The following is a 23,024-nucleotide window of genomic DNA, read 5'->3' on the forward strand; positions in this document are numbered from 1 at the left end:
AAAACGTTAGAAGTTCACCTTTTTGGTGCTAATAGCTCATTAGTACAAAGAACAAATGAGAGCCAGCTTCTTGCAGTTCAGCTCAAGGCCCTTCATTGACCAAGTCAATCAAAACAGGTCAGACCTTCATAAAAATTTGCTGTGCTGATCAGAGTCTAAGGTTTCTGTTTTGTAGGATTTTGAAATTCAGTTATTGAAAGCCAACAGTCTGGGCTGTAAATGCTGACTGCATACCTCTCAGCAAAAGTTGCAGGTTTTATTCCCCAATGACTGCTGAGACAACCAGTACTGATCTGAACATGATACATCAAGTCTCCACTTGATAGATGAAAAATTCAAATTACCTTAAATCTTTTAAGATGTTGAATAATTTAAATCTGATGAGCAGTTCTACTTTCCAAGAAATTTTAATCTGCTCTTTAGAAAAGTGGCATTTCTGATCGAGTGTAAGGGATTGTGTCGTTAGCATAGAAATGGGTCCATCTAGTGGACACATTCATAACTGCAGCTTGAAAACCACAAAAGTGCAGGACAAAAACTTAATTCTGTGTTTATTCAGCAGTAATAAATAGTGAATAATGTGATCACATACAGACAATTAAAGTGGGAAACATTTAAATTAAGTGTACATCAATTTCTAAAAAGTGCTTTTTCACTTTGTGAGATTTGTGCTAGTTGTGCAGATCAGCATCGTGTGTCTCTGGTAAGAGTTCCTGCAAAAAAAAGACAAAAAGTTTACACTTCATTTGTTCATATCTGACCATTTTTTCTAAATAAGTAATAAATGATACACTGTTTATATTTAAAGTTCTTATTTTGAGCACTTAAGACTCAATGTTTTTTTTTAAACCAACCCAAATATTCAGAATTAAGGGCTAATCAACTGTCAGACATCCCATCAAAATAAATTACCGTTACATCATCCTTGTCGTTCGTCTGAGCTGCAAACCTCCAAGAGGACATATGGACGAGAGACCCTTCATCTCCTGTTTTCCTGCCTATAACCTTGAAATAATCTGTGCACCATGCTGAAAGATGCCTCAATTCCTACAAAGCATCAGGTGGACAAAGGCTACAAGAGCAGCTATAGTAAAGCATGCACTTCTGTGGAGTGTTTTACCTTCAGGTTAACAGGCTTCAAACACAGCCGGACTCTAAACTCTTCTTTTAAGTGTAAAAGTTACTTCAGTTATTTAAGATGATAGTTCTGCTCTTTACAGTTTGTTTTAAAAAAAAAAAACAACATTTTAAAAAAACGACCGACATCTTGTCACACTGCAGCCTGTTCCCTGTTTTGAATTTAGTTTAAAAATCAACCCTGAATATAAAGGTGTGTCAAACACTTCTTACATCTGAGACCATAAAATAAATCTGAAGCATGGTAAAACATGAGGCAAACCTTGTGATTGTGGTTGTGATTTCTTGTGTCTGTTCAAGTGTTGTGATCTGGTTTCATTCTTGGAGCCATCTGTGTCACTCTTAGGCATCCATGATTTCTCTGTTGGCAGAACAATGTTATTAGAAATGTGGACCAGCATGTAAGGAGAGAATTCTAGATAAACTGTGTGCTCACCAGTTTGCCACCTGTGCATCAGGTATCTCTGGTCCACATCCCTCCAGTTGTCCTGAAGAGGCACAGCACAGTTCTCATCCATTTCCCGGATGGCATTCCCGGTGGTGCAGTGGTGTAGCCTCTCCCAAGCAACAGGCTGATGCTGCAGCTCATTGCACACACAGTTCTTCTCCCTCAGCTTTGGATACATCGCTCCAGGACTCTTCTCCAGGTTCTGCTTACATGCTAGTGGCCTTTTAAGGTCTGCGAGCTTCCTGAGATTGTCACCCGGCCTCCACCTTTGACCTTTGCGACACGAGCTGTTTTCAGAGGATTCGCCCTCAGTGTCATGGCCCCGATGAGGACTGCAAAGATCAGGATTAGAATCTTTCCTCATCAGCCGCCTCTTGGTGTGAGATTTACATGCGTCACATGTCGGTAAGGGGGCGTCGTTCCACTGCTGGAAGGGAACCGCTTTTCTTTTTAAGTTGTGCCCGTCAAGTCCAGGGCTGGCAGGCATACAGGTTCTACGTTTTGTCAGACATCTGGAGCAGAGTCTTTCCCTCTTTGGCACACGAGTACTGAAAATGTTCTCATTGAAGCTTCTGCTGAGGCAGCATTCATGGTCGGAAAGGCTTCTTCGATCTGCTTTGCCTTTGGGTTTGTATTTCTCCTTTGGCTTGCGAATATTTAGTTCTTTGTATTCGAGGTCTAGTTTTCGCCTTCGAGCAGAAACATCTAAACCCTGAGGTCGGGTCTGCTTCTTGGGAGCTTGCGGCAACTTGTTGCTGTAGTAGACATTCTCAAAATCAGCTAGCCAGTTAGTTGAGGGGAGATAGGCAGGTAATGATTCAAAGGATGTGTCCTGAGAATCCTGGATACTGGTTTCTGTTCTGCTTTGGCTTCGATCTGCCCCAAGAGGAGAGCTCTCCAAATGCTGCACGTTGGATACAGCCGCCATCTCCGTGCACATTAGATTTGGTTTAGAAGGTTCTTCCGAAACAGGTGATTCCATCATAGGGCAGATATCAGCTTCAACCACCATCTCATCCTGCACAGTGGAGACTACTCCCAGGTCATCCTCTTCCAACGGCGGCATGTCAGTCATAGCTGTGCCATCTTCCGGAGGAGCCTCCTCTTCCAGCATCATGTCTGCAGAAGTCACCTCATTAGTAGTCAGTGTTTCCTCAAGAGACTCTGCGGGACCATTTTGAATCAACGACTCTGAGGAAGGAACCAAGGTGTCGTCCCTGGACCAAACTGAAGACTCCATCTTCCTCAACTCATCCAGGTAGCTTGTATCAAACGACAGGTGAACGACTTCGAGTTGGGGATTCTTGGTCATACTCTGCTCTCTCTCACTCATCACCCCAGCTTCCCCACATGCTGCCTCTTGAGACTCCAAACTGCAAACGACAGGGACCATCTGGTTCCCAGATTCTTCTAGAGCAGGGATATGCTCACCTGTGCTGGGTGCTCCAACTAACAGGATATCAGGACAAACCTGGAGTGCCTGCTCCGACTGGTCTGCAGGGAGGCAGAGTCCCTCGTCCTGCAGGACGTGACCCTGGAGAATGGAGCTACACTGGACCATGTCCTGGGAAAAACTACGGGATACTTCTGCGGTCTCGTGAGAGTGCAGAAGCTGTAGTCCCACAGGTGTGGTGCAGCATTCAATCCTCACCTCTTCAGTTTGAATCACAAAGCTGCCATTTGATGGCGTCCTAATGGTGGACGAGGGCACCATGTCATTACTCTCTGGAGAACTCTCCACAGTCAAGGCTGACGAGAGCACCCGACTGTTGGAGACATTGGTGGTGGTGCTGCTGCTACAAATTGGGAAGACACTGGATGACTCCATGTCTCTGGAATTTGGGGTGCTGGTGTTCTGTGTCACTGAGAGTGGCTCAGTTTGCACCTCGGAGCTGGTCATTTCTCTGGTTGGGGAGTTGTGTTGGTAGCGCAACCTGCGGGCGTGATAGGCCATGGTCTGGTAATACTGGGGGTTTAGCATGCGCCTGTAGTCCATGAGATGAAGGTGGGTATGTGGGACGACAAAGCCAGGTGGCTCCATGTATGGATTAGGCTGATAGTGTGGCATCATTGGCATCCCAAAACCTGTAACAAGACAAGAGGATTAAGTGAATACCTCAGATTTTAATTTGTTAAAGGCTGCCACTACAATGGTTTACTACTGCTCGTGGGGAGCCAGTTAGTGCATAGCTACAACATTGAAACCACAGCTGCTGCAGATGTTAATAAAAATACAATACAAACATTAGAACTACAGCCATGTAGGGCTATTCATAATGCATACCCTCCTAGTTTGGCACTTAAATTTTAATGACAAGGCTTTGACTGTAGTAGTAAATACTGGGCTGATGAACAAATGAGATGGTCTAGTGTCAGCTTGTGGGACTGCACAGTATTTACCCTCCTCATCTCCCCTTTCTACATAAAAATGACCAATATACAGGTGAAGACACACAAAGGAGAGTGCCAAAGACATCATACGATGATTAAATCTCACAGATGGCAAAACATTGTTGCTTTTTTTAAAGATATGATTCAAAAGAGACAAGTCTGATGCAGCCTTCCTGAAACCAAAGACTACACCAGAAAAAAAAAAAACTACAGCTCGAAGAGCTACATTTAACCATCAGTGGGAAAGAAGGTCATTGCTGATTAAGACTGTTTCATCAATCAGACTCCTTTAGTGCATATCTACTGAGCAGTTTGACACTGAACACTTTCAGGTACAGCTGTTTAGCTGCTTGTTACTGCAAATACCTAATGAGCCAATAGCAAGCTTCTGTTTAAACACCACAGTCTACCTGAATATTGTTGCTGACCATGTAGAAAAAAAGAACACCTGCACACATCTTCTAATTGCTGTGTCCAAAAGGATAACACCACATCACAAAGCTCAAGTCAACTCAAATGAGCTTCTTGAACATGGCTCCGTGTACTTAAATGGCCTCCACATTCCCCAGATCCACATCCAATAGAGAACCTTTGGGATGTGATTGATCAGCAGATTCTTACCCTGGATGTGCAGCTGTATGATGCCATCATGTTAATGGGCTGAAATCTCTGAGGAGTGTTAAATGTGGCGCATTAGCGATTTAGGCAGCACTGAATTGGGATTTTTTTTTCTTCTTCTTTTTTTTTTTAAGTGACCAAGTACTAGCAAGGTGTACTTAATGAAATGAGTGGATTAGCGGGCAGGGGTTCTCTCATAGTTGACACAAAGGCTCATGTTGGCACTTCAGGGAAAGACAAAAGTTGCAGGATTTAGCATTTGAAGATATTGAAACGCACATTGTGAGATAAAGTCTAGACAGCTTGCCAGATACAAATTTCTGAAATATAATTACACACCTTTTGTGAAATAAGTGTTATTTAATGAGGATTTTAAGCAGACAGCTACAGGATTAAGTAAGAAAAAGAATTCGATACAGGGGATTAGATTTCACTCCTCTCAATTATTCCCTAACATTTAATTCCTAATTAATTTCACCATATTCAGAAACAAGCAGAAAACCCATTTATTAAACAGGTTCTGAGAACTGACAGCATTTAGAGGTTTCACAGGCTTGAATAATGTTCAACATCTACACAAGGAACTTGAGTCCCAAAACTCTCATTAGTCACATTAAAAAGCACTAACAGTTGAGTTAAGCTTACCTAAACCTGGGTAACCATAGTATGGATTGTAGGACACAGGCATGGGCATCGGTACAGGCCACTGCAGACTCTGCATGGGCATGTATGGCTGCGAGGGCTGTATGTAGAAGAAAGGTTTGTGTTGCTGCTCCTCAGCACGTGGAGCCCCTGGAGCCGGTTGTTGGGGCCCCTGGGACGGCTGAGCTGCACTCAGTGGGTTTGGACCACGGGGGCCCAAACTGTGTGAATATTGCAAGGTAGACGTTGCTGCCTCCATATCTGAACAAAGAGAAGAATCAAAATAATTATTGATACCTTGTTACCGCAATACCCTTTGACAGACTAAAAGTGACTTGTACCTACTTGCATAAGGGTTATCCACTAAGCAGCCAACACACCTCCTCTGCGGGTTAAATAGGAAATCAAGGGTGTGCGATTAAGGCCAGGCTGGCATTTTAGTACCAGGTGACAATTGTCCAGTTAAAGTTAAGCAATTTGCATTAAAAGCCAATGAGAAATGTTTGTTTCCAAAGATCCCCTCCCACTCTGCATCAGCTCACCTGTGAAAAAGGCAGATAATAGATCAGAGACGTGGAGAAAGTAAGACTGATGACTTCCACTGACCCAAAACAGGTGACAGGGGAGGTGAGAAGCTGAGTGGCTCTAATGGAACAGAGCTGCTGCTCATTGACGTGATCTACCTGATGAGAGTAGCATTGATAAAAGACGCAAAGCAGCTCATCTTGTCATTTTTAGCGTCTTCGTTAAGTTCCCCCTTACTTGGAGCTGAGCAGCAGTAAAATGCAAAGCATGCATCCACAAGCCCTGTGTGATATTCACGTTTGACCCCTGAAGAGCCAATTATGAGTTTAGATGGGAGCTCATTAAGTAGCCTTGAGCAGTGTTTAAAGATGGCATTATCCATGAAGAATAAACTAACAGACCGTTTTGTTGACTTTGCAGTGATTTTAAATCAGCACTGCTACTGGAAGAGGCGTTCTATGAAGGCATTAAAGAAAAAAACGCACCCTTTTTCTCACGTACTTCTTTTTCTCACCCTGTTTCGCATGTGGAGACTGAAAAGCTAACTGATAATTCACAGAAACTTTCTTTTATTGTATTGAAAGGTTGTAAATGCAGACACCAACACTAGTGTTTTTACACAGTCTTCAAAGGACCAGCAAACCTGGGACAAATTCTAAATGCAATGGATCGCTAAATAGTTGTAGGTTTTCCTTGAAACTTTGAACATCTTGTATTACACAAGATGAATAAAAGCCCCAGCAGAGTCTGCTGATTTTTATTTAGATGTACAGTATTATTTCCAGTTCACACTCGTGGCCTGGAGAACCCAATACAGCCAGGACCATCACCAAAAAGCAGGGAGGCATTCTCGAGGTCACCAGGCTCCATGCACTCCAGCTCTCAGCTCACAGCTGGATTCAAATAATTGTTTTGGTTCTTTTAGGAAAGCTTCTGAGTGAAATATGTCTGTGCAGCCATAATGAGAATAAGTGAGTTCTTTAACAGCTAACGAGACGACCTCTTTTAATAGAGGATACACTAAAAGAAAGGAAAATGCGATAGCATCCAACAGTTCAAAGCAACAAACCATCAGCATAAGGTTGTGCAGATTCTTTATCATACATCTGTTTTCTTAACTACTTCCTTCAGCTGCTCACTTTAGGGGTCACCACACCAGCTCATCTGTGTCCATCTCACCCCATCCTAAACATCCTGCTCTACCACACCAACCCTCTCTTTTGGAGAGAAAGGAGCCGACTCTGGGTGCACCCTTTACAAGCCGCTAGTGCAAATCAGGAAACTATGAACTAGATACTTTGAACTTTATGCTGGCCTAATCAAATCTGCTTTTGAACGTCCTGTGCTCTGTACTTATGTTACACACCAGTTTTAAATAAATAAAACTGGGTTCGAACCGGCAACCTTCCGATTACAAGACGAACTGCCAACTCTTGAGCCACGTATTAGTTCTGTCCTTCGCTCTAATGGTTGAATTAATTTGACTTAAGTCACAGAAAGCCTCAATAAAGGCAGAAGTTACACCTTTGTCTCAGAATAATGAGGTGGTATTTTTATTTTTCATATGACTTGCATGTCTTGAAAGAACACATGAAGCAATGTGTCTACCATGAACTTTTTTTAATCACATCTTCAGGTAATTATTTCCAAACCAACATCAACAACATCAACCAGAGTGCCAGGTAGATTTTGGGGGGCAAACTCAAGGACAGAGAGCAAAGGGAAACCATCACTTTCTTGTGTCCTTGACTCCTCTTCCCACCATAGGTGCAAGCAGAAGAGGTGAAAAAGGGATACAAGGAAAAGGAGTCAAAGCAACAGGTGCTTGGTATATAGTTTCATTTTAAAGTGATATAAATGAAATGACATTTCACACAGCTGTATTTTATGATCTCAGATGTAAAAGTGCTAATGTTGTAATTCAATTAATAAAATAATGCAACAAGGCAAGATGTACACGGAGAAACGAGGAAGAAAGGATTAAATAACAAACATGAGCAGATGAGCTGCTTAAACGGTCCTCCATCCACTAATGCTTGTATAGTCCAGCTGTGTACTGGCTCCTTTATCCAGTGAAGGTAAAAACACTTCCACAACTATAGATCCTCCTGATGGTTCTAAGGAATACAGAAATTAACTTCAGGCTCACAGGCAGGACAGGAAACAAGGAGGTACACACTAGTGAATGAGAGAAGCCCAGAGCACAATCAATGATGCTCAGCTAGAAAACATTGGACTACCCCACCGCCTCCCCCCGGTCAGGAGAGCATCCTTTGAGAGGTTAATCAAAACTGTTCTTCAGTGATTTCAAGGGTCTGCAAATACAATTTGGCATTCGATAATACCAGGTTGATATTAATAGTCTTCAGGACAATACCGAGAAAATCCAACAATCCCTTTTGAGAAACCTCAGAAACAGACTGAGGGGAGCAGAACATCAGCCTCGAACGGATCGGCTGATTGTAAAGTGAAAAGAGAATATTTTCCATGCCAACATAATACAGCCAGCTTTGTTTAAACTTTGTGTTTTGCATGGAGGAAACATTACTCCTGGGTAATTCGTTCCTACCTGTATTCAAAATGTTAAAAACAAAAGAGTCACCACAAAGATTAAATAATGACATTTTATTGGACTGGCCCCAAACAATGGCACACCCCCGGGTGTTACTACCTCTGTGAAATCTGTTAATCATGAATAGTGCAAGACAGTGTCACTGAGGTTTACTTCTTTTTTTTTTTACTTTTTTCAACAAACATAAATAGGCCTCCTGTGCGGTGCATTTCACCTAGTGCTCCTAATATCTCCAAACACATCCTTGAACATTTACACCCTTTGGGGGGGACCTGAGGGGGAGAAAAAGAAAAACAAAATTAACACACTTTAATAAATTATATAATCAGTTGTCAGTCACTATAAATATATTAGACCCCCCACAGCAGCACAGAGTACTGCAACTGAGTGACAAGTACCCCATCACATCAAGCATTTTCCTGAATTTCACCTACAGATCCACAAACTTTGTTCAAAAGTCGGTCAAGGGACATTAACATCTCGGTTCCCCTCTCACTGTAGAGCCTGAATAAACAACAGGGTAGATTCTGTTAAATATTCACACAGGAAATCTAAAACAGAAGAACTACCTACTAAAGAAAAACGCATTAACCTCTGTTCCAGTGTGGTGGCAGCTCGTCGTCGTCACGGGCCTCATCTCTGGGCCTGTGGTACATCACTTTCCACTGAGCACTTGTTTCTTTTCAACCCGTGCAAGCAGGAGACACAACAGTGAGTGAAAGTTTAGTAAAACAACATGCACACAGTAGAAATGTATGAAAACTGAAACTATGCCACAGTAAAAACACACCTTATTTAGTTAATTAGACTAAAGAGTTTATGGTTTATTTTGCATTTGCATTTTTTTTTAAATTGTATTATTTTAAAATATGACAAACACTGCTCACATCATAAGAAACAAACTATGAAAACCTAAACCACTCAGCTGATGCTGGTGAGCAGAATTTAAAACCAAGCAACAATAAAACTTGAAAGGACAACATTTCGAGTTGCACACCTTGTCTCCTCCTGGGAATCACATCGCCTTCAGTCAGATCTTCTCTGCAGAGCCTCTCTGTGAGAGACGGTTCAGAGTCACTACAATGAACAGAAAGGATCTGAAAATATCACAGAAGGAGGCGTCCTTGGCTCAGACTTACCTTGACATGTCCTACACTGCAGCTCGCCGCTGTCCATCTCGCCTGCCTCACCTTCACCTGCCTCTTGCTTGCAACCATCTCTCTCTTCGTCCTGGTCCACTGCATCCGTGGGCTCTTTGTACAGGCCTCTCTTATACGAAGACTTGGCTGGATGCCTTTGTGGTAAAGGGTGAGTCTTCCTCGGTGAAGAATGCTTCCTCACAACCACCCTGATGGGCTGCTCGCACCCTCGTCCATATCTGCCCTCATCCTCCGAATCTCCAGCATCGTCCATGTACATCTTTGAGCTGTGAACTTTGCTCCTGCCCGTCCCTTTAGCGAGGCTCTTCCCACAACACGCGCACACATACCTCTTCGTACCTGGCCGCCACACTTCCTCTACATCCTCAGCAGCACGGGGAGATCCACCAATCACCTCGGTGAGCCGCCTTCCTGCGTACATGTGGTGCTGGGGAAAGAGGTCCACGTCGTCCAGATCCGTGGAGAACATTTCATCTCTGGAGGAGAGTTCATCCAGAGATGGACTAAGGACGCTCATGCGGTCGTGTTTTGGCTGCATGGACAGGTAGTTGTAGTAGTAAGGAGCAGTCGGGGAGCAGAGGTGGCCAGGTCCGGCAGATCCAGGTGTTAAAACATCATCGAACGGCAGCTTGAGGATCTGGTAGCTCCGATCAGCTTTGGCTTCATCCAAAGACACTGCTGGATGTTCCACCGTTGAGACGTGGTCTCTGTTTTTAGACTCCTGTACTGATGGCTGAATGGAGGAAATGGCGAGTGAGGCTGGAGTGGAATTACGCGGCTCCTCGGCATCACATCTGGGAACACATTGATCAGTCACTGAGACATCTGACTGGATATCCATGACTTCTTCTTTCCCAAGATGGAGGAAACCATCTACTGCCGACCGCTTGCCCTCAGGACACTCCTCATGGACAGAGGAGCTATCGAGGGGCAATTCCTCTTCCAGTCTTCCTGCCCAACATCCCTGAGCGCTCAGGGTGCCTAAGATCATTTGGCTGGACTCATCGGCTGCAGTGGATCCGCCGAAGGTCACAGTAGTGGACTCTGAATGCAACATGCGAGCCTGCTCTTCATTCTTCTTTTCTTCTTCTGGAGAAAACATTCCTGAGGACTGGGACGCAATTCCGGAGTCGAGTTCTCGTTCGGCACCCTGCAGTTCATTGGCTCTAATTTTATCCAGGCACTCTATGAGCTTGGTTATAGCGTCGCTGGGGTCAGTTTGGGCCTCCGAGCAGGCCGTTTCCCGACGGCCATGAGGCTGTGGATGGTAGTGATGCTGCTGCTGGCGAGGTACGTCGCCCCAGACAGGAGCGTGGAAGCGAGGCTCAAACATTCGCCTGTAATCCATCGGGTAAATAGGAGCATGTGGTAAAACAAAGCCAGGGTATTGCATGTACTGGTAAGGGTGCATGCAGGGGCGGCCAAAGTTAAAAGCTGGGAGGATGGTGAGAAGATAAAGGGAATGAATGGCAATGAAGCTGCATGCACCATCTGCAGGTTTAATGCAACAGTGGATGAGTGTACATACCTCCAGGCAGACCAAAGTGACTGTATGGGTTGTTGAGCTGCCACTGTGGATAGAGGTAGCAGGGCTGAGATGGTGGCTGGACATAGAAAAAAGGTCTGGGATGGTGATTTCTCTGTTGTCCACTCCCAAATGATTGTGGCTGTTTGCTTGCATCTACAAAAATGTGTTTTAAGATCATTAACAAGCAATAAGTAAATAATCCATTATTAAATTAAAGGTTTAATCAGCATGAGATGAGATACTTAAGGCTGCCTTTACCGTCCATTTTCTTTCTCCTTCTTGCTCAGCCTGTCAGAAATAAAACCTCCAGAGGGATTAAAACAGCCACATAAACATCCCCAAGCTTCTGGAAATTAAACTCGTTCGTTTGTTTGCTTTTTTTCTCCTTCTATAGTTAAAGTTCCTCTAAACAAACAACGGTAAAGAGGCTTCCCACTCAGGTCCACATGACGCGACCATAAACCAAAGCTGAAACATCTCCGTTAATCAGTCATATAGGAAACAGCTGCAACTCCTGCAGGGCTGCCTGATTCAAGTGCAAACGGAGAAATCAGCATCGCGACCTGTAAATAAATGAATAGTTAGGATTTATTCCAGGGGGTTACAACCTAAAACGGACACACAAAATACAGAGTCGGCATCAGTAAATAAGTCAATTAAATTATGTTACGCCGGACAGTTATGTCTGAACATGCCAAATTCAGACCAACACCCGACATCGACATGACAGTTATTTTATTTTATTGTATTTTATTTTATTAGCCGAAGGGAGACATAATTAAACAAAAATCGAACAAAGTCAGTTAAGGAAAATATCGATTTTTAAAAAGGGCTCAGAATAGTACAAAGAGATCATGGCTAATGAATACTAAAACTCACGAATAAATATGGTTAATATGAAATCCTTTAAAAACGTCTTTTTGTTTTTGATTCTGTGTATTTATTTACTTATTTGATTGTTTCTTTGTAGAGCCAAATCTTTGATTAAAAGCTTAATTCTAATGTCACATATAATTATTTGCCTATATATTTAGATCCGTAAGATTAATGAAAATTATATTATCTATTATTGTAAATATCAATAAAATACTAGGGTTTTATTGTTAAGTGTTAATAAATAAATGTTTTTAATAAATAAGAATGCAGGGGACTTTGCTCTTGTCGGTGGTTCTAAAATAAATGTCCATAATTGTTTTTCTCAGGTGCAGTGTCTGTCTCAGTCCTGCAGGGGTCGCTGTTTGTCTCTTCATCAGAGGACGCAGCTCGCTTGATTCCGGCGCAGGCGCAGTATCCTCTGTTGGCCTCTTGTCTTGGAGGCGCTTATGATGCGTTAAAAGGTTGTCCGCTGCTCGGACCTTCCACACAGCTACTCAGCGTCTCAGCTCGGCACGGGGAGATCACTGCACGCCTTCTGTTGATGGGAAGAAATCCCGTGACGGTTTAGAGTGTGGATCCTGCTAAGGTTTACAGTAAGCTAAATTTTTGTTGTTTTTTAGGCGTTCTGCGCGAGAAGTGGCTCAGCTTATTTAGCTCTTTTAGCAGCTAGCCTAGCAGTTTGTGTGCGTGTTAGCAACATGACCACTCTCGTTAGCTACTGCTATAACGCCCTTTTTTCATAGCAGCTTCTTTGCTGAGTTGATGATATTATATCCGTGATTTTCTAACTATAACTGCCGGCTCATCCTTCTCGCTAGCTAACTGGTAAGGTACACCGGAACTACGAAGCTAATGGGGAAGCTATAGTTGCTAACTTGCCGCGGGTGACTACTTGAGCCAGTGATATAACGTTACATAGAGGCTAGATGTCTAGCTATCGTAATCAACAGATGGGGGACCACCTCTGTGGAGGTACACGTAAGAAACATAGCCCCGTGTTGTTTGCCAACTTCAACATCTGGCTAACGGCTCCATGTTTTAGACAGCACCGGGGTTTGTTTTGGACGTGGTGGAACGTGCTAACGAAGCTAGCAGTCCAGTTTCAGTGTGGTCCGAAAAATGTTTGGCCGGACTGAAAAAATATCTCAGTATTTATCTGCAGGATAACCTGTTAGCAGGCTGTGAGGCTGACTGCGTCCTCGGTGGCTGGCTGGCTGCGTAAAAAGCACGTTTTCCAAGGTGTTGCGTGCAGATTGGGCCCGCAATTAAGTGGAAGAAACCCTGTAGACGCATAAATGTGGATGGAGTTGTATCAATCTTGACAGTTGACAGCTGTTAATATAGATAGATAGATGATCTTAGATTCTGCATCAGCAGAGTGTTTTTCCGCGGTGTGTGGAACGTGCTAGTAAATTGCACCGATGCATAACCCCGAATCCGTTAGCCTGCAGACTGATGTAACATATGTTAGGTAAAGATTATTAGCGGGGGTTTTTTCTTTTCTTAATAACATCACCTTTGCGGCTTATACTCCAAGGTAGATTTTCATAGACCTGGGTGAGGTTGAGGTTCAAGACAGGTGACTAATTGGAGCTGGAAAACCCCTGCTTCAGTGTGGCTTAGTAAGGCTTTTTTTTATTTTTTCTGGCAAAATGTGGTGACCCATCTTCCTTGCTTCTTGGCACTGCTACTGGTGATGTAACTGCATATAGAACTTTTTTTTTTTTTTTTTTTTAAACATTGTTATTTCCTGAGGATTTTCACTCATTTTTTGTTTAATTGACAGCTGTGAACAAAGGTGAAATGAGATCAGATCAGGCAAAATGGTTTGGTGATTATTGAGAGTGCTTTAAAATCCAGAAACTCTTTAAGGTATTAGGTAGAGTTAGGATCTGGTGACTGGTGAAGACTTTAACGCACTCACCTAACTATTCGGTGACCCCTGAGGTCTGTACCGTAAACCAGTTGATCTTATCCAGATAACATCAGAGTTAAACTTGGGTTTCCTGTGAAGGTGGTTTACTTTAGGATTGTGTTAGGACAGGGCGTTTGGTGTAAAAACTCTGCTACATAAAAGTTAGGAGCCTGTGGTAACCCCTTGCACCAATGGAGAAGCCATGCTGTACACCAGCAAACAACAAAACATGTCTTTTGTGACTGCTACACCTGGAGTTACAAAGGGACTATTAAAAATAGACACATTGTAGCCTTTCAATAACAATTTTACAAAAAAAACTGTGAATCCATGTAATTCAAATGCTGTCTTGTTTCTTAGAAGGGTTTTGGGTAGTTTCTAGCCAGGCTGTTTTCTGGCTTTTTCCTACTCTTACCAGTTCCAGCGCGATACAGGTGCTTGGCTTTGGGCATTTGTCGATGTTGAGTAGCAATTCCATACCAGTGTTAAATTAAATTGAGTGACTGGGAATCTTTTTGTAAGCTAATATCAGACTCGGTTCAATTGCACTCTCTCTAGTTTTGTAATATAACATTTCTATCCAGCCCAATCTTTTGAGTCAGACCAATATTCAATACAAATATTAGATCCATGCATCTCTTGTTGTTTCATCGTCTAAGTCACTAAGCAGTGATTGCATATTTTTGTGAATTTTGGGGTGTAATTATTTACCATCTTCACCATCATCATGTCATGTCACCAAATCACTTCATACAACAGCATTTAGTGTGGGAAACAGTGCCTTTGCACAAAAAATAAAAAACCATTACAGATTTTGAAACGTATATGTTTCTCGGGTAGCGAATCGGGTGGGGATATTTTCCAGTGTTAACCTTTCCCACCCAGCAGGAAATGGTGTGCTTCAACTGATAATACTCTTTAGTGTGAGATCACACAGACTGCGCAGGTTAAAGACAAACTAATGTCAGCGTTATTTGCGCTCTCACTGAAGAGCTCCTCAGAATTCAAGGCTGCAGTGCATGTGGGAAAACGGCTGTACTCGCTGACCAGCTGCCAGTGCAGTTTCTGGACGAGAGGGTGAAGTGAGTGCTAAGACTCTGACAGGAAATGCAATTTTTCAGGGTGTTCAATGCTCAGACAACCTAAAGAAAATCAGAGGAATGTAAAGAGTTTGTAGATTTCTTATTTTTCCTCTACTGCCGGTTTCTCTGCATGTGAGACTCACGCTTCCTTTTTTCTTTTTTTACAGACAAGCACTGATGTAGCAGCTCGCTCTCTCTCTACCTCCACTCCCCAGTGCCTCACTGCATGACCTCAGACAACAAATAGGAAGCCCACAAGGGGGAAACAGCCCGTTCCTGAACCCGGACCCCCTTCCTCTGGATGCCTCGTGGTGATGCTCAGCTTTTGGCACATCTCTAGCAGAAGGAGCAACAGATATTTTTCGACATAGGTGTTGTACGCCTCCACTTGGGCTTGGGGAGTCATTAAAGAGTTGGCCCCTGCCCACTCCCCCTTCCCCATTTATCCTCTTGAATCTTTAAGATTGTAACTTTTTCTCCTGGTTGGCTGGAGTCCGGTTCTGCCGGCTGCGTTACTTTTCAAAACTGGGGCGGGATTCATGGGATGCGACCATGTCGGATCTCAGTGAGCGAAGGCCGGTCAACACGGACTACGCTGTCTCCCTGCTGGAGCAGCTCAAGTTCTTCTATGAACAGAAGTTACTGACTGACGTTGTGCTGCTGGTGGAGGACACGGAGTTCCCGTGTCACAAGATGGTCCTGGCCACATGTAGCTCCTATTTCAGGTGAGTGCGCCTCACGGGGATGGAATAACTCGCGTTGTGCGCGTCTGCTTTTAACAGCCTCGGGCTGCTTGTGACTCTAAATGCGAAGAGATGTATGCATGCTGTCTTTATGTAGCCTGGTGAGGTCTGTGGGTGCTCACCTCCCTCAGTTTTAATGAATAATGCATCTTGTAGTAGAGCAAGTGTTACCTGCTCTATACAAAACAAGTGGATGGGGTTACTTGAGTGCTGGAATGTCCTCTACACCAGTTGAGGGTTTGACATAAATAACCAGGAAAAATGTTTGTCAAGCAAGCACAAGCTGAAGGAAGTCAAATTCCTTGTTTGTGTGAACGAACTTGGCCAAAAAAAAAAGATGATTCTGATTAACGAAAGTGTGGTAATTAAAATGAAGAGGCTCATCGTGGTGGTATTAAAAATATGAAGGAAGCCATGTTTTTGAGACACCGTCTTATTAAAATACATGCTGTCATCAGGACTAGAAAGCATGCATTTTAAAAATAGGTCAGTATTGACTGTAAAATGCATTTTAGTGTCCGCCTGTTCGACAGAAGTAGTCTGTTTTATCAACAAAAACGTTTTTTGTTTTTTGGGCAGCAGTTTCTGATTAAAGCCTTCACCAGGAAGACAGGTGTAAAAGATGGTCTGCTTGAGCCCAAACTAAGGGACTGAACTGCTCTGGTCTGCACTATGTACCACGGCCGAGCTAAAAGGGAAGGAGCCAACATGTAGCCCGGGACAGACACAGATGGAGGCAGAGAGTTGATGCTGATGTAAAGATGATGTAGCTGTCAGCAGAGATGGAGACAATCTAGACAATTTCTAGAGTTGACAGTAGTAGTGCTCATGACTGTATTTAAAGTCAAACATTGGAAGGTTAAAGTTTGCAAGACCCCATAAATCAAACCACCTGCTCAGCTAACTCAAACATTAGGAGATGCATGTCTTCAATTTCTCACACGGTGACAAACCTGCAGAAGTAAGAACGGATTAAAATAAAGCTGCAAGCAGTGATGATTGTCGCGGCGTATCCAGCAAGTATGTGGATGTCTTTAGCCATGGATTCTACTTGGATGTTGGACAAACAAAACTTGCTAGGTGGTTTTGGATACCCCCTCATTATGTGTTTAACCTGCAGTGGAAGTGTTATGTGCATGTTTATCACGTTGTCCAGATTTCCTATTGCTACTAGGAATCGCAGTAACTGAGAATTATTACTGGCACATACATGGCTGTTATCACACGTAGTGCCTGTAGTGATCAAAATTGTTTGATTTGATAAATCATTTCCTGCTTTTTCTTTTTCTCTTGTCATTTTTCAAATCAACTGGAAGAGAATGAATTTAAAGAGAAACTCCACCGTGAACCAGGGTTTGAGTGGTGAATTTTTAGAGGAGTGTTGGCCATTTACAGAAGTTGCATCAATAACTCTACATGGATTCGGTGCAGAAATAGAAATTGAGCTTTTGCCTGATTGTTGATGTTAAGCTAAGTTCAGTGATAAGGTAGGTAGATGCTGGTTTTGAACCTGCTTTGTGGTACGGGCACTGAAATATTTATGCATGGGGGGGAAAAAATGAAGCAAACATATCAATCAAAGCCCCCCGAGACCTCATTTGTCCACACCACATTGCATGATAAAGAGTGTGCAGTGTAGTGAATAAGATTCTGTGCATGATGGGAGCTCCTGCAGCGTTTGAACACACCATCTACCTCCTTCCTGTCTCATTGCATGCACTCCAAGAAAAACCTCCCATCAATTCAGACCTCTCACAACCGTTTCCCATGCAGTCGTTATCTGGTGTGAACATGGGAAATGTTTCCCCTTCGGGGTGTAGAGGTGTCGCAGCACTTTCTCTTTAAAGTGGAGCCTATTCCTCCTCTTTCTCTCCACGCATGCCTCTCTTCAAGGAATGGAGGGCGTCTGTGCAGAGCGCTTGTGTTTATAGGGGGAAAGTCTGGTCACGTAGGTCCTGGTGAAAGATGGAGAGCAAAAAGTGGGGAAACAAGGGAGGTGGGGGTGTGCAGGGGTATGCCTGCAGGATTGCGTAATACAGGCTGGCAGGTTTGGTCGCTGTTGTGATCAGCACACAGACACACAGCCCCCAAAAGCCAGTGTTCAGGTGGGCAGAGCAGTTCTTTCTTTTTCATACAGTGATTGCTTTGAAAAATAAAAATTAGAGCAGCATGTTGTAGTTAGCTGTTTATCACCCTTGAACAACATTCAACAGTGCTCACCACAATGTCAAAAAGCTGATATATTCAAACACAAAGGGCTTCAAATCCTCCAACCAGTGACTGCGAATTATCTTCCGGATGTTTTTTAGAGCAGGGGATTCTCTGGATTTTAAGTGGGCATAAGGAAATGAAGTGTTAGTGCTTTCGGCCTCCCCAAAATAGTAGTTGTGCAGTAATACACGGTGCCTCTGAACACTCTGTATCTAGCACAGAATCCAAATAAATGTAAATTACCATCTCAAGCCACTAACTGTTTCTCAGATTTGTAAATCTGAATGAACTGATGCAGTAAAGAGGCTCTGATTCGCGCCAGCTGCTGATGAATGACAACATGGCAGCGTGGGCATCCCACCGAGGCTGCTGATGCAATGTGGGGGTTGGAGACTACCAGCCAGGTGCTGGGTGTTGCTTGTCGCCTTTTGTCATCTGGTATTAGTGAAACAAGCTTATTAGTGTTCAACAAGACAGCAGTAACATCTGTTCCAGGTAAATCGGTGATGCTGCAGTGTTTACCACAGATTATGAACTCCAATACAAAGAGTTGGAGCTGTTTTGTCAAAGGTACTTGGTGAAAATAACTTAAGCTGGTCTGCTCTTCAGCCTTGGTGACTTCATGTAAAAATACATGAAGTAGGTTGGAGTGATGCTCCAGAGCAGAGGCAGCCCAAGGTGATGAAGTTGGAGGAAACTCAGCTGACCTGAAATTCTATCATTGGTGTTCTTGTAGGTCACGGTATCTTTAATGTGACTTTTGGATAAGTTGGTCTTCATATAATTTTATAATATAAAGATGCATGACATAACACAACCAGTTGTTAGTTACTGTTACCCAGCATGCATGTGCCGTTACTGGTGTAAGAAATGGTTTGTTTCACCGATTTTTGTGTCTCAGGATGTTTGCCCCGTTAAACAGGATCAGTTTTGGATTAATAATTGTTTTCATATTAATGACTCACGATTAGAACCTGACAGATGGATAAAGAATTGTCAGTCCTGTGTTTCAGTCAGACATAATTTGAACAGAAATGTTAAAAGGAGGTGACAAACTTACTTTAAAGTGAAGCCTTTGTGTGGGAAATGCTGAACTTAGTTTGGAAATTTTATACAGATATTAAGAAGTCAGTAAACGGGTGTCATATTAGTATGTTAGATAACTGGCAGCTATAATGCCAGAGTTACCTGTAGAAAGAGAGGAAAGTACAAACTGGATAAAGCAGGCTCCTCTCCATCAGAGCTCATTGTATCTGTTATCTTGCTCTGAGTTATGATTAAGATGGTGTGGAAAATGTTTTCTGTTCATATTATTTATTTATTTTTTAAATTGGGTGATGCATATGATTAAAATTTCATATCTTCATGAACACCAGTGAACCTCAGTTGACATGAGATCTCGCTGTTTCACTTCCTCTTACATCGGCTGCTGCGTTGACTGTCGTCTCACTGTTGTTCTGGTCTTTCACTCGCAGGGCAATGTTCATGAGCGGCCTCAGCGAGAGCACGCAAACCCACGTCCACTTGAGGAACGTGGACGCAGCCACCCTGCAGATCATCATCACGTACGCCTATACGGGCAACCTGGCCATCAGCGACAGCACAGTAGAGCCACTCTACGAGACCGCCTGCTTCCTGCAGGTCAGTGCAGTGAAGGACAAAGAAAAGGAACAACCTGTGCTATTTCTCTGTGCCAAAGAGCTCTGTTGTTGATCTGAATTTGTATCAATCCGCCACTGAAAGTAGTGCTCTGGTAGTGGCCTCGATAAATTCTATCCTTATTTTGTATCTTTAAAGATAAGAATATGAAGAAGACTAAAACTAAAGACACATCCTTTATTCTCCTATTTAGGTTGAGGATGTCTTGCTGCAGTGCAGAGACTACCTGGTGAAGAAGATCAACGCTGAGAATTGCGTCCGCATGCTGAGCATCGGTGACCTCTACAGCTGTAGTGAGCTGAAGCAGAGCGCCAAGCGCATGGTGGAGCACAAGTTCCCCAAAGTGTACCGACAGGAGACCTTCCTCCAGCTGTCCCACGAGCTGCTCATAGACATCCTGAGCAGTGACAACCTCAACGTCGAAAAAGAGGAGACTGTGCGCGAGGCTGCTATGCTGTGGTTGGAGTATAATATGGAGGCACGATCACAGCACCTGTCCTCGGTTCTGAGTCAGATTCGCATAGATGCACTGTCTGAGGTGACCCAGCGCGCCTGGTTCCAGGGTCTGCCGCCTAACGACAAGTCTGTGGTGGTTCAGGGCCTCTACAAATCCATGCCCAAGTTCTTCAAGCCACGGTTAGGCATGACTAAGGAGGAGATGCTTATCTTCATGGAGGCCATGTCAGAAACCCACAGTGACGGTTATGTATTTTCTTCGAACGTGCCTACTACAGTAGTGTGTTACAGCCCACAGGCGGAGAAGGTGTACAAGCTGTGCAATCCCCCGGGAGACCTGCAGAAGGTGGGCACGCTTGTGACTCCTGATAATGACGTGTTCATCGCTGGTGGGCAGATCCCTCTCAAAAACTCAATCTCCAACCATGGCAAGAGTGGCAAGTTACAGGCGGTGTTCCGCTCAGTCGATAGTTTCTTCTGGTTTGATGCCCAGCAAAACTCCTGGGTGCCCAAAACCCCCATGCTGTGTGCTCGAATCAAACCCACGCTGGTCTACTGCGACGGCTTCATCTATGCAATCGGAGGGGATAATGTCGGAGGAGAGCTGAATAAACGCACAGTGGAGCGCTACGACTGCGAGAAGGACGAGTGGACCATGATGAGCCCCCTACCCTTCGCCTGGAACTGGAGCACCTCGGTGGTGGCGCATAACTGCATATACGTCATGACCCACGATTTGATGTACTGCTACCTGCCACGAGCCGACACCTGGATGGAGATGGCCATGCGCAAGACGAGCCGCTGTTTTGCATCTGCAGCCGCCTTCGGCGACCTCATCTTCTACATCGGCGGGCTCCACGTTGTCAGCAACTCCGGCATCCGTCTGCCAACGAGCACCATTGACGGCTCCTCAGTTACTGTGGAGATTTATGATGTCAAGAAGAATGAGTGGCGTCTGGCGGCGAATATCCCTGCCAAGCGCTACTCCGACCCGTGCGTGCGGGCCGTGGTGCTGCTCAACTCGCTCTGCATTTTCATGCGTGAAACCCACATGAACGAGCGTGCCAAGTATGCCATCTATCAGTATGACGTGGAGCTCGACCGTTGGTTCCTGCGGCAGCCCGTGTCGGAACGTGTGCTCTGGGATCTAGGCAAGGACTTCCGCTGTGCGGTGGGGAAGCTGTATCCCTCCTGTTTGGAGGAATCCCCCTGGAAACCCCCAACATACCTCTTCTCCCCCGATGGCGCAGAGGAGTTCGAGGTGGACGGTGAGCTGGTGGCCCTCCCTAACGTATAGCTCATAAGCACCCCTCCCCTATCTCTCCGTCTAAAGCAGGAGACTATATTACCAAGGAATAAACAATAAGGGGAGGGGGCTCATTGGAACTCTAGAAAACAAAAGGGTTTGACTTTCTGTATTGTAGAGGGAGCTCTGGGCTTCAGAGGCTGTTGCTGATGAGCAGCCCAAAACAAGTTTGGAGCAACAACAAAAAACGCCCCCTCAAAATTACTAGTAATCTTAAAAAAATGTTTTCCCCGTGTTCATTGGTTTCTTATTTTTCTTTTTTTGCCAGTGAAATGTGTTTAGATTTTCCTACATTTGTCATACTGTTCCAACTAGAGCCCGACCGATATCAGCTGGTGCCCAATTGGCACGTGTCTTGTCCGATATTTTTCTACGAACGTAACACAAAAAACAAAGTTTGAGGTCATTCAGGCGTCCAAGCAACTCAGACTCCAGTGTTTCCTGCAGATTTCGTTTCTGTTTGTGGTGGTCACATTCTGAAATGAGTAAAATAAATATTACTGTTTTATAAGGTGCTCCTCTGCAGTTTTCAATTGCTGTGGTCTCTGTGATAAATAACAGTGCAATATATTCAGCTGCCTCTCCGGTGAGTCTCTCATCACTCGGTTTGGACAGCTGCTGACCAGTGCCAGCAGCTGTCCAAATCTACCACAGGGGGAAAGGCTGGAGAGGCAAGGACCACCACAACAGTGAGCCAGCCAGTAGGGAAACATGAGGTGGGAAGGGAGTGGGCTTTGAAAATAAGAGCGTTTAAATTTATGGAAGTTTTTTGCCCATGTCTGCATGAGAAACACTGGACTCATGGTTTACATTCACTCAGCACTGTCAGCAGCACATGTAGCAGAGTAGGAATCACAGCTTTGAAACGTGGTCAGGCAATCGGCGATCCGCCTCCAAAAGTAATTTTAACCATGATAAATAATGAGAACAATCTGAAATGCTCCAGGTTTGTATTTCCACCGATCAGCCACAACGTTAAAGCTGATCTTTTATTTATTTTTCGTTCCAATGATGGTTATTTCAAGCCACTGTACACACTGATATTCACTGGGAACTATTCAGTATTATATCACTGTTCATAACAGTTGTAACACAGTTTGTTTTGTTTCAGTTTCACTTGGCAAAGTTTGCTCTGCACCTCAGTTCCGTTTACTCTTTGGAGGTTTCTGGTCGTTTCAAGGCACGATGCACTCTTATATTCACTGGGAATTACTCAACAGTTGTGGCACAGTTTGTTAGTTTCACCTGGCGGAGTTTGTGTCAACTCTCATTTTCGTTTACGTTGACAGCCGTTAAGTCACCGCTGGCTTTTCGTGCTTCGTTGTGTGCAGCAGCCTCTAGGTCCATTACTGCCACTCACTGGTAGGAGACACGCATCACATCACTTTAGCTTTGGTGTTATAACTTATCCTAAAATCATGATCATAGTTCTCTTTGCAGTACAATGCAGTGGTGTCAAAGCTGTTTGATCTTCAGGCAGGTGGTTCTAAATGTGTGTGTGTGTGTGTATACACCAATATACAGAATTTTTAATTTAAAAAAAAAAGAGCATCCACACCAAAAGATCCAGCGTCGTTCAGGCTCTAGTTCCTACAATATGATAATCTAAACGTCAGCAGATGCAGATGATGATGAGGATAATGATGCACTTGTAAATCTACTCAAATGTCAATGGTAACTTTACCAAAATTACCCCCCAAAGCCCCTTATTAGATTGTTGCTTCCCCCTCTCTCCGCTCCTGTTCTTTCCCCCCC

The 23,024-nt window shown here is 44.0% G+C and overlaps 3 protein-coding genes across 4 annotated transcripts; 1 reads left to right on the forward strand and 2 right to left on the reverse strand.

Annotated features, from left to right (window-relative positions):
- Positions 1-534: 534 nt before the first annotated feature.
- On the reverse strand, positions 535-5,739 carry LOC113029858 (uncharacterized). Its single transcript, XM_026180886.2, has 5 exons — positions 5,582-5,739; positions 5,240-5,497; positions 1,574-3,670; positions 1,400-1,498; positions 535-713 (listed from the first exon to the last, which is right to left on the reverse strand). The coding sequence occupies exons 2-5, from the start codon at positions 5,493-5,495 to the stop codon at positions 685-687; spliced, it is 2,481 nt and encodes an 826-aa protein (XP_026036671.2). The 5' UTR covers positions 5,496-5,497; positions 5,582-5,739; the 3' UTR covers positions 535-684.
- Positions 5,740-8,371: 2,632 nt separating this feature from the next.
- buc (bucky ball) lies at positions 8,372-11,524 on the reverse strand. 2 transcript variants are annotated; one of them, XM_026180250.2, is made up of 7 exons: positions 11,280-11,524; positions 11,022-11,174; positions 9,473-10,927; positions 9,331-9,387; positions 8,926-9,012; positions 8,768-8,837; positions 8,372-8,605 (listed from the first exon to the last, which is right to left on the reverse strand). In XM_026180250.2, exons 1-6 carry the CDS (start codon positions 11,284-11,286, stop codon positions 8,806-8,808), a joined length of 1,791 nt encoding a protein of 596 aa, XP_026036035.2. In that variant the 5' UTR covers positions 11,287-11,524; the 3' UTR covers positions 8,372-8,605; positions 8,768-8,805. The 2 variants fall into 2 exon arrangements, with proteins under 2 accessions (XP_026036035.2, XP_026036036.2); XM_026180251.2 differs by having other exon boundaries at positions 8,764-8,837.
- A 772-nt stretch (positions 11,525-12,296) lies between these two features.
- kbtbd2 (kelch repeat and BTB (POZ) domain containing 2) lies at positions 12,297-21,705 on the forward strand. Its single transcript, XM_026180248.2, has 4 exons — positions 12,297-12,490; positions 15,062-15,619; positions 19,324-19,489; positions 19,701-21,705. Exons 2-4 carry the CDS (start codon positions 15,447-15,449, stop codon positions 21,258-21,260), a joined length of 1,899 nt encoding a protein of 632 aa, XP_026036033.1. The 5' UTR covers positions 12,297-12,490; positions 15,062-15,446; the 3' UTR covers positions 21,261-21,705.
- Positions 21,706-23,024: the final 1,319 nt, after the last annotated feature.

This window comes from Astatotilapia calliptera, chromosome 9, assembly GCF_964374335.1.
Source record: "Astatotilapia calliptera chromosome 9, fAstCal68.1, whole genome shotgun sequence".
NCBI classification, from domain to species: Eukaryota; Metazoa; Chordata; class Actinopteri; order Cichliformes; family Cichlidae; genus Astatotilapia; species Astatotilapia calliptera.